Source organism: Triturus cristatus, chromosome 12 (genome assembly GCF_964204655.1).
Source record: "Triturus cristatus chromosome 12, aTriCri1.1, whole genome shotgun sequence".
In the NCBI taxonomy this organism is placed as follows: Eukaryota; Metazoa; Chordata; class Amphibia; order Caudata; family Salamandridae; genus Triturus; species Triturus cristatus.
The window spans coordinates 813,387,756-813,399,465 of NC_140595.1; the positions used below are offsets into that span (position 1 = coordinate 813,387,756).

At 43.1% G+C, this 11,710-nt stretch overlaps 1 protein-coding gene across 2 annotated transcripts in view; it reads left to right on the plus strand.

Annotated features, from left to right (window-relative positions):
* CHRNB1 (cholinergic receptor nicotinic beta 1 subunit) overlaps positions 1-11,167 on the plus strand; it is a 185,536-nt gene extending 174,369 nt beyond the window's left edge. For both annotated transcript variants that reach the window (XM_085639178.1, XM_085639179.1), the window contains one exon: positions 10,641-11,167. In XM_085639178.1, coding sequence (XP_085495304.1) covers positions 10,641-10,781 — 141 coding nt within the window. In that variant the 3' untranslated portion in view covers positions 10,782-11,167. The remainder of the gene's footprint in view (positions 1-10,640) is intronic.
* The last annotated feature ends 543 nt before the right edge of the window (positions 11,168-11,710 follow it).

Genomic DNA, 11,710 nt, shown 5'->3' on the forward strand with positions numbered 1-11,710 from the left:
AGATAATTTAACTCCACTACATAATGCTCCACAACAGAAAATACTGTACCACATAATTACTCTCCATAACACACAATCCCACTCAACATGATTCTTGTACACTAAATACCACAAAATTTCTATCAATATAATTCCACTGCACAACATACCACATAATTCCACGACATACCACATGCACCCACTCCACTCCGAAACACATAAGTAAAAAGCATTTGCCTTTACAATGCCTGTAGTGCTAACTCCCGCAAGTGCGGAACCTACTGCATTGCAAATGCTTGTTTTTGCCTTCTGTCACTTGGGGGGGGAATAAACAGAGACAGGGTGGGAGGAGAGAAGAAACAGGACGAGGTGGGTGTGAGGAGAAGAAATTAAAAGTTCAGCATTTGGGGCAGTCCTTGAACATCACAAACCCTCACAGGGGAGCCTCAGAATGCAGTAGGATACATCATTCATCATGTAGGGATACAGCTAGAAAATGAAAAGATTAGAATTTCACAACAAGAACCGTAAAATCAAACGTCAAGCAGGCCCTTATTCTTACATTATTGTAGATTACATGCGTGGGTCATTGAAATGTCCAACAACAAAAAAACAAAAACCCTGTAATTTAGCTAATAATTAGAGGAAATGTAAGTATAAACCAACTGACAGAATGACGTTTTTATGGAAGCATGGTGCCAGGTCATAGTAATAATTTTAGATTCTAGAAGATAAATGTATGACGTCAAAACAAAAAACATACATTTAGTGATCATCTCATTAATTTTAGGAAGGGGAAACTGGTCAACTAAAATGTTGTCATTCAAATGTCTTAAATCAATGCATAATCTGAGTTTTCCATTGGATTTCCTGGCTGCGACCAATGGAGAAACCCACAATGAGGCTTCCACAGGTTCAATAACCCCTTTTTCAATTAAGCAATTAAGTTCCTTCTCAACTTCTTCTCTAACTGAAAAAGGAATATTGCGTAATTTATGAACTTTTGGACAAGCGTCAGGTTTGAGACGAATAAGATGTTCAAAACCTTCAATTTTTCCTAGCTTGCCTGAACAAACTTCCGGAAACTTACTGTATAATACTTTCTTTAGGGATTCCCCTTCATTTACCACAAGAACTTGTTTGATTCCATTAGGGTCTAAAATTATGTCAAGTTTTCTTTGGTCTTTCCATCCTAAAACAGAAGGTCCTTTTTTAGATACATAAATCTTACACAATGAATTTCTGGTTTTAAATCTAAATACCAATTCTCTGTAACCTAATAAATCAATAGGTTCACCATTATAACTTAGAGGTGCGATATCTGGCATAAATAATTTAGGACCTAATTTCATGACAAATTTTTCTGACCACACTGACTCATTCACTATGGTGAAAGGGGAACCTGAATCAGCAGCGATGTAAATGTTAACACCTCCTAAAGAGATGTGACACATGGGTTTACTGGAATCCTTATCATGGAGAATGTTGAGAACCACATTGCTCAAAAAGTTAGATGAATCTTCTTCACTATCTTCATTGTTGGAAGAAGCATAACTTTCCTCAATACACTTGACTTGTTCGCTTTTAGAAACCCTGGTATGACAAACTTTGCTGAAATGGCCTATCTTTTTACAAATAGAGCATCTCTGTTTAATAGCAGGGCAATTTTTGTCATTGGCCAAATGGTTCTTGCTATCACAGCGATAACATTTGTATATTTTGTCTTTCTTAGTTAAACCAGTTTTGTTTTTTCCAGGGAATTTAGGTACCTTGTCTTTACCTCTATTAGAAACAATTCTGGCTACAGTGTCATGCTGGGCATCGTCAGAATTTTCTTTTTTAAGTGCTTTAGCGCACCTACCCGACAAGTCTGCCTTTCTGGCAATGGCTAAAACATCTTTGAGTGCATTGTCACCATTTACCCACAATCTATCCTGAATGGAAGAATCATAAGCGTGCATTACTACTTGGTCTCTAATTAATTCTTCCTCAATAGCACCAAACCTGCAGTCAATGGCTAACTTTTGAAGTGCAGTTACAAAATCATCAAAAGATTCTTCCTTAAGTTGTTTCCTTTAAAAAAAATTTAAACGAGTAACACCAATACAAACTTTAGGAGAAAAATAATTATCCAGTTGTCTGATAGCTTGGTTAAAAACATTATCATCTCCTGCAATAGCTTCTTTATTTAACTTATTATAAACCCTTAAAACGTCTGGTCCTAAACTGTGCATTAATAAACCCTTTTTCCTGTCCGCTGATAATTTATTAGCATGGTCAATGGTGAATGAGTAATTAATAAAATATTCTTTCCACTGTAACCACGGAACTGGAGGATCTCCCGGGGTGCACAAAAATTCTTTAGGTGGATTGACTGTAATACTGGTGACAGGAGTAGCCATAGTGATTGTTTTGTAAAGAAATTCAGAAATTGAACCTGAAAGAAAAGTTAAGATAGGGTGCGAATACAATGAGAATGAAGTAGAATTGTTCCGCGTAAAAATATTTGTAGTTCCTTGATGAACATGAGTCTTTTGTATCCAGAAGTTGTGGGCTGTTAGATCATATAATCCTTCTTATTAAGGTAAAAGATCCTAGAAGCTCTACCCGCCGGTGAAACGGATTCTTTGTGTCAATCAATCTTGTGCGCAAAAAAGTTAAAATTCACACGCAGACGGAAGAACGAAAATAAATAAATAAATAACCTTGGTGCGTGTAAAGCCACGAATTGTCTATTGCCCGAATGTCTCAATAAGTATATTACATCTTCACCAAATCCTCACGAAGTACCAAATGTGCACAGCTGCGCTTAATTAATCAATGAGCAAGTAAGAAATGACGGAAATCGGAAGATCCAACAAACCGCTCACTCGCATTTACAAGAGGCTTCCGAAAATACAAACAGAGCAAAGTTCTTACCGCTATCTCCGTGAAGATTCATAAATCACCGTTATTGACTTGTCAGATGACGGTGAATGAGGGAGATGCGTATCGGCAGCAATCAAGTCCGGAAATACTTTGCTTTCAGATCCGAGGCACATTGAAAGTTGAGCTGACCAATAAGGTGAAATGAAAGAAAAACATACGCAAATCGGCCAATTATATCCAGAATACTCCGGAGTGAAGGCGGATGAGGCGGGTGAATTCCTGACGAACCAATCCGGAATAAGTGTAGAAAACACCTCGTCGGAACAGGAAGAAATTGCGTGGATTCCCTCCGGTTGAGCTCCAAGTCGCCAAAATGTAAGTGTAGTAAATACACTTAGTCATTCATAGTTTGTAGTGCAAATTTATTCAAAGGCTCAACCGGACGTCTTCAAAGCGTCTAGCTCTCTCAGTGAACAACGATCTTCTCTTAACGTACATAACTCACTTTGAGTGTCAACAACTTCTCGTTAACCAACTATGGGCTCGAGATAAATCCCACGAGCATGCACATTTAAATATACACATCTATGAAAACACAGGCTTGTGGAATTCCAAGAATACGCGTTCTCGCTCTGCTTTTTCCTCGTGAAACGGAATCAAGAAACACGCGAACAAAGCAGAACAAACACGCGACGCTACACATACAGATTGAAAATGCCCATTTCGGGCAGTGGGTCGCATAACTCCTTCCTTCGGAGCCCTTTACGGACAGAAAACATCAATGATCAAAGTATCTGCACTGGCCATCGGGCATTTGATGGCTAATAGTGCCCTCCATTTGTGTCAGCATTTGGCATATGTATTTCCTACCATATTCTATCCAATCAGGTAAATATTTTCAGTCGCCAATTCCGTGCTTTGCAGGATATGCAAATATGAAGACTTAAGACTTAAACAAAAAAGAAATAAAGAAGAAAGGGCCTTTGGTCCAAAACAGGGAAAAGTAAATGTTAGCAAAACCTGTGACACTGGACGAGCAAACATGACGAGTACTTAAATGGTCGAATCCATGTCCAGTTTTTGTTCGAATATAGTACGTCAAGCAGAGGTGAGTGCGGGGAGGATAAGGTGAAGTATAACAGGCAGAAAACTTCATGGTGACGCATGACACTTGGGGCCTGATTACGAATTTTGGTGGTGCAGTGCCGGGTCCAACCCGCCGCCGCACTGCCAAAGCCATGCTCAGACTCCCTACCAGATTAGGAGTCCACGGTGGTGCCGCAGAAAATGGGCACCACAATGGGAACGCCAAAAACAGTTCCTGCACAGCATGGACTGAAAAGTCCATGACATACAGGAACTGGGGATCATGCACACAGGGGGCTCATGTTGTGCCCCCCTGCATGCATCCCCATGTGGAGATGGCACAAGCCCCCCTTTGTTTCCTCTCCACCACAGTGTTCATGGAGTAGGACCCTCAGTGACACCACCGGCGGAGAGGAAACTCGCAATATTCTTGCCAGGACCGCAGCAGTCCCACCAAGCATATTGCGGCCTCCTGACTGTCGTGTAGGCGGGGCAATGGCGGTCCCACTGCCCTAATCGTAATAGGGCAGTTCGGAGACCGCCAGACTCATAATCAGCCCCTTTGTAGCAACATGAGAACTACGATGAATGCATGGAAATGCATTTCAGATGAAACGAGCAGAAATAGTACCTGAATTCCAACGTGAGCAACAGATAGCCAACGGACGGGTACTAATTAAAACTAATTAATCTGTACTTTGTCCATGCACCAAGGCAAGAAAAGGAAGTGATGCACGGCAAGTGCTGCCCAATGAGAAGGCATCAAAGATGAGCAACAATAATGCCAACGAATAGTAAACTATGGGTGGGATCCTAGGCTATTACTAGAAAGGCAAAAGTCTTGCAAGCGAGAGCGCATGCGCTACTTCATACTCACGCAACTGGCCTTGCTGTGTAAAGTGAGATCAAACCACTCCTTCAGTCTACATAAAACCTTAGAAGAACGATCAAAGGTTGCCTACATTTTTATTTTTAGAAAAGTGTTGTACAGATTAATCAAGAAGGAGAATAACTTAATTAGCTAAACAAACAAGCATTGGCATAGCCAATAGGCCTCGCCTTCAGGAGGGGTTATTAGTTTTGCAGAATATTAGACCTCCATAAGTAATTGTTTTTTTAAATTGTCTGATGAATGCAATTAGCGAGATTTTGAGCTATTTGCCTTGTAAATGACAATGCCTTTTATTTATGTTTAAAAAATACCTGCAATAATAAAAGTTATTGTCATTTACAATACCAATAGGTCAAAGTTTTGAAAATGCGAGACCTATTGCATTGCAAAGGCTTGTTTTTTAAAGCGCCACTGTTTGGGCATAGTCTGCCAGGAATTCTACACTGGATGCTTTTCCTTTCCTTGTGGTGTCGTCAGTCTGGGTGAGCCCGGAAATAAAGGGCAGATGAGGTCAAGGGCGGTGCCTGAAATGCATCCTGATGTGACCATTGTATTGGTCACAGTGGGGGCAGGCAGGGGGTCCTCCTGACTAAATGAGGTGTAAATCACACTCTAGCAGCAGGGCCACCAAAGGTAGCCGTTTTCGCTTGCTGATTGATTGCCCCTACAGTCTTGCTTTGCAGGCTCCTGCCCCCAGACACAGAGGGGAAGGGGTAGGAGGTCGTGGCAACTGCAGACGCCTTCCTTAATGTTTAACACACAGGGCTGGATGATCATGCAATTTTTTTTTTAATTCCGACCATTCCTGCTGTCATGGGATGCATGTCTAAAATAAAGAAGTAGGGGAACGGACTGTGTTAAATTTAAAAAAAGTAGGGGCACGCCGTGCCCTTCCGATCCCACCCACTTCTACCATTGGTCTGGAGAGTGCAACCCATGGCTCGCAACACACAGCCTGCAAGACACAAAGTGCCCACTGACCCCTCATATGCAACTCCTAAATAACTTGCACCACAGGTTGTGCAACGATTTTCAAAGAAGGTGCTTTGCACAGATGTTGAAATCCTATATTTTGCCCCGTACCGCACACGGCGCAGAACCAGGCCTGGTGTGCAAACCACAAACAACCACCACACGTTGTGCATGAGAGACACCAACAGACTGAATACACGCACGTCTCCCCACGAACAGTAAACACCATGATGTCATTACACGCAGAAATTGTGTGATACACAACGCCTCTTGGCTTGCACACTAGACTAGGGACACAACGCCCTGCTTTCATTCAATCAGCTTCCAAGCACACACCTCAGACTGAGGGCAAACGAGGACAGCCGAGGCCCACCTACATGCACAGGTATCAAACCCTGTCTGGGCAAGTTCACCTCCGTCAGCTGGCACCGGAGGCTGCGTCCTCTCCAAAACATTCACTTAAACAATCACACCCAACACACAAGTCAGAGACGGGGTTCACTTGATGCTGATGTAGGAGCACGAACACACGAAATTGTGCAATCACCATTACTTTGTGCCCACACCCCCATACACACTGCCTCCAAGCATTATAGCCACGAGTACACACCACTGCCTCCAAGCATTACAGCCACACGTGCACACCACAGCCTCCAAGCATTACAGCCACACGTGCACACCACAGCCTCCTAACATTACAGCCACATGTACACACCACAGCCGCCTAACATTACACCCACATGAACACACCACAGCCTCCAAGCATTAAAGCCACACGTACACAGTGCCCTGCAACACACAATCCGTCCACAAACTCGGCAAACACTCCCCACTGCCAAAGAGCAACAAGTCATACATACTGTACGTAACTCGCTTAGCTCGTGAAACATCCCAGGCTTGTGTACACAAGTAATCACACGCTGGGTAAGGACACCCTGACAACGTTTGCCGCACAAACATGCCCAAAAAATATATTTGCAACTGCACAAACCCCCTAGAGTTTCCACACGGACCTGTACAGTTATATACACACACAAGTCGGGGAACGGCAAACAAAAATGGCAACTTCACACACTTCAATCCCAATTGTGAAAAGAACAGACACAGTACAACACAAGACCCCATCCATCACTACCACCACCCTAAAGTCACCAGACACAGAAGAGCACACTGACGGAGGCCGGCAGGCCCCCACAACACACCCACCCCAAGTGTCAATCCTTACCCCACCTGCACCTCATCCACGCACCTCCCCACAGTCGCCAGAAGTGAAGCCCCCCACAGCGAGGTGCCAGCAGGGGGTCGGAGGCAAGGCTCACCTGAGGGTCCCGGGGAGCAGCGTCTGGAGACAGGAGGCACCAGCCGGAGGGAGAGTGCCCGAAAGAAGGAGGGAGGGAGGGCCGAGAGCAGGGGAAGGAGTCAGGGAAGTGAGGTCTGCGAGGGAAGTGACCCAATCCCCACCCTGTCTGACTCACAGCAGCACCGAGCTGACCCCACCCTGAAAAGTACAGCACAACACCCAGACTGGAGGAGAGGCGGGGAGGGCACCTGAGAGTGCAGAGGGGGAGGGATGGTGGGAGGGAAAGAAGTAAAGAGAAGAACAAGGTAAAGCAACAGCGTTTGAGCTTTAATCGGAAAAGAATGTTTACTCCATGCGATTTCTTCATTAAATGTGTGGGACAAAAATCAAAGAAACGAAAAAAAAAGCGCGGCTGCAAAAGTGAAAGCGACCGCGCTATCTTTCATTAGTAACATGATCCAAGGGAAGAATGCAGATGCCACACCGTGCGCCGCTACTTGCTCCCAAGACCCAAACGCCGTGGGTTGAACGTTTAGAGAAAAGGCGGGACATGCACCCGTCTTTGGCCAATTGCGTGTTTTCATTATTGAAAGCCACAAGCAGTGGCCAATGAAATGTGTTGGAGTTGCCCGACCCACACGGAGAAGTCTAGGGGAAAGTTTGAAGTTCTTACAAGAAGCCTCCCCATAGTGCAACGCAGGCGCGCTGCGCTAGGCTCGACCTAAAAATTATCTTGCTTTGTTAAGTGAGATTTAACCAATCTTTTGCTACCTCTCTAACAAATGTGTTTACATAAACGTCCCATAGCAGGAAACAATATTAAAGGGTGTATTTTTTTCAAATTTTCAAACAACTTTTTAAAGAAGATTGAAATTTTAACACTGTATTCAGCCATGCTTGCTTTGAAGCTACAACAGGAGTGTAAATAGATGCTCTAGCACCGGGGTCCAGGTGTATTAATAATAGCTGATTTGTACATTAGAAAGAGATGATGGTCACCACGCCCTTGATCTTACCCACTACCAAGACTAAGAGGCCAAGGCAACTCATTAAACTATTTGCTGCCAAACAATGCCCTTGGTGCAATAATTCCCCAATTTGCAGAGGCCCTTCCCGTGCAAAAACGCCAACACCAAAATGACACCAATTCCTCGTTTCCAAACTTGATTGCCAGGTGGGAATGGGAGAGAGCGGGTGGAGTTGAAGAAAATTGCCAAATGATGTAGAAAGGATTCAGTACATATTAAGAGATTTTTCAGGGAGATTTACAAAAAAACTCAGAGCTGTAACTGAGAAAAAATATCTTGCACTTTCATTTAAAGATTGACACAAGCTGGCATTCACAGAAGGGCTCCCAAAGTCCATTATCAGGCAGAAAATAAATAAAATGATTGTGCGTGCCCGCCCACCCTCCAACTTAAAGATGAGATTTTAGTACTTGTTGCAGCTAGACTCAGAATAAAACAACTCCACTAGGGAAAAATAATCTGCACAGAAGAGGAGAAAAACTCAAACTTTGAGCTCCTCAAAGGTGATGAAAACAAATTATAAAGCATAAACACAATATGATGACAACGTTGGTATCTTTCCAATGGCGAGGAGAATCAATGGCTGACACACTCACTTTGGTGTCAGTTTCCACCAGCCAAAGTAAGCCTGGCTGTAATACACATTTAAAAGAGATCCTTCTTTGTGTGTGTGGGACATTTTTGAAGCAATTTTTTATTGCTGTTGTTTTTTTTTTTAAACCACTAAGGAAAAACAAGTAAAAATGTTTGTTTTCGAGTTTTGGTCTGGCGGCTGAGAATTATTCTTCCATTCTAAATAAATCTGGTGAAGACCTGTGATGCATATGTCAGGAGATAGTTTTTTATTGCTTTCAGAGGTTGGAAACACAACTTACCAGGAAGTAGACTTCTCCAACGTCAGTTCGAAGATCCTGTTGTCGAAAAGAAATTGATCTACCCAAATCTGCGGGTCTGTACAAGTTCCAGCTAATACACACCGCAGTAAGGAATACACACCCCACTTTCCAGGGTTTGGTCAACGTTATCCTGGCTGGGATGGAAACTTGTCTTACTTGTTGACCACCCTAGAAGAAACCCTTTTTCGTTATAGTTGGATGAACTACCTGTTCCAGTTCAGGAGCTTTCCGCGTGCCCTGCAGAGAATCAAGCTGCAATCAAAGGCACAGAGTTCAAGACTGAGCAGAGATCAGTGCTCCCGCTCAAGCACCAATAGAGGGGACCCAAATCCAGCTCTTGAAGATGAGGTCCAGGTTGGACTCCGAGGTCCCCTTATGTATACGTATAAGCATGTGTTGGAATTTGTAGAGCATGGATCGAGCGCAAGATCAACGGAGCACCGAACAAGGGGCAGGACCCCTGGGAAGATCCAATAATTGGGGGGAGTTTAAGGGTAGACTGTAATGTCAGGGGTGGTGTGCCCGGCTATTTTCCTGAAATGTAGGACTGCCTGTGCTGACCGGATGTTGAGGAGATGCTTTTCCAGATCCTGGGAGGAGCATTTACAATGAAGGCTTTGCCTTCTGTGTGTTTTTTTCCTTCTTGCAATGTTTGTCTCCAGTCTGGCAATATTCTTGTGTGGTGTCCTTCAGATGTGGTTAGTTTGTCTGGTAGGTACCAGGTGGTTAGTTTGTTAGTCCCTTAACCCCAACCTATGAGAGAATCTTCTGACAGTGCTTAACGCAGAAATGTGAAGAGGAGTGGGGCCATAGTTGTGCGCCTAAATGCCTCAACATTGAAGAGACAGTCAAAAAAGCTCATTTGGACTGCTGTCTGTCAAATGGACATTAACATGCTAGTGGTCACTCACAACTGTGATTTTTGGACAACTTTGAAAAACAGATTCTTGTGCCGCAAAAAAGGCGAGAGCTAGGGCATAGGTAATACAGAACATAGCAATATTAAGAGTGAGACAGAGCGACATAGGGCAAAAATCAGGATACAAAGAGAGACATGGTGGATACATGGAGAAGGAAAAGGAGACAACATATGAAAACAGAGAAAGAATTCAAGAATGAAATACAAGAAAACGTTTGTAAATGGAGTCAGTTTGAGGACCTCATTTAGGTAGACGTAAAGCAGATCACAAAAATTGTATTTGCATTGGAAGTCCTCTTAGATTTTGACTCTCACTTAGTTGACTCTAAAATGGGGAATAACATACACCTCGAATTTTTGACATGTTAATTCCACCAGTAATGAAACTGAGTGTAAAATCAGAGGAGGCGCAATTAGCACTCCACTCACAATCGTTGCAGTATAAAAACAGGTGCAAAATGACCGTTTTAGGGAAAAGCTAGAGTGATAAAGGAAAAAGAAACAATCTTATGAAATGTTGAAATATTTGGCATTTTAAAGGAAAAAGAAACAATCTTATGAAATGTTGAAATATTTGGCATTTTAAAGGAAAAAGAAACAATCTTATGAAATGTTGAAATATTTGGCGTTTTAATTTCTGGATTTCAATCTTGATACCTTTGGATGTTTGTAAGGTGACTCTGCTCTCTTTCCTCTCCAGCTGAAGGAGGACTGGCAGTATGTGGCCATGGTGGTGGACCGGCTCTTCCTCTGGACATTCATCGTCTTCACCAGCCTGGGCACTCTCGCCATCTTCTTGGACGCCAGTTTCCATCACCCGCCTGAAGTTGCGTTCCCATGATTGTCACCCACCATATGTCGAAAAGATTGAAACCGTGTACAGCAATGAACTCAGGGGGCTCGTCAATTTCCAACCATGGTGCGGATGATCAGGGATCCCGCCTGGAAGGGGCTCACCGTGACATGATGAGCAACTGGCGGCTGCTACCGGGGGTCCCGGTAGCAACCCTGGATGGATATTTAATGATCCAAGTGCCTGGGTATTGTCGCCCTGGAGTCAAGGCACTTGCAGAGGCTGACACAGATTTTTACAAGTTTGATACTCAAACAGAAGCACAGGTCTTTATAAAAATTATTATTATAAAACTATTTAAAATAAACTATTCAACAGAATGGCCATGGGCTCATTTGTACAGTTTCTTTATGCTTTGAATAAATTCTAGAGTCGATGCCATGGTAAGCTCTGAAGTTAAGTGTGGGGGTGGATTTTGAGTGAGTATTTTTCAAATATATTATTCTGCCAAAAGGTTCCAGCAAGACTGTATTTGTTATCTGATTCCTTTTGAAGTGTTGCTTTGCTAGTACACAAACTGGGCCCACATTATGCACACTTCTCTGGTGAACTGCAATGAGCACAAACCCATGTTTCGTCTCATTTGCTTTTCTTGGAACCAAAAAGGACCCTCTTTACTACCGAGCTCTGTTTGTTAGTGTAATGGGCTACAAGGTATCTCCTGTGCACATCCAGACATTAGGCAAGAATAGATGGTTGCACCCGATAAAGGATTTGTGCTTGAACTTCTAGACACAAGATCACCACTCAAGAAGAACCACACGTAAGGGACAAACAGAGCTTTTTCTTTTTTAAACTTCATTTATAGTTTTCAGTTAAAAACATCCCATTCTATAAGTAAGCAGAACAGCGCGTACAGAATGATATGAACAAATATACAGTAAATCATGACTGTGAATGTGGGCTTTGTTTCTCAA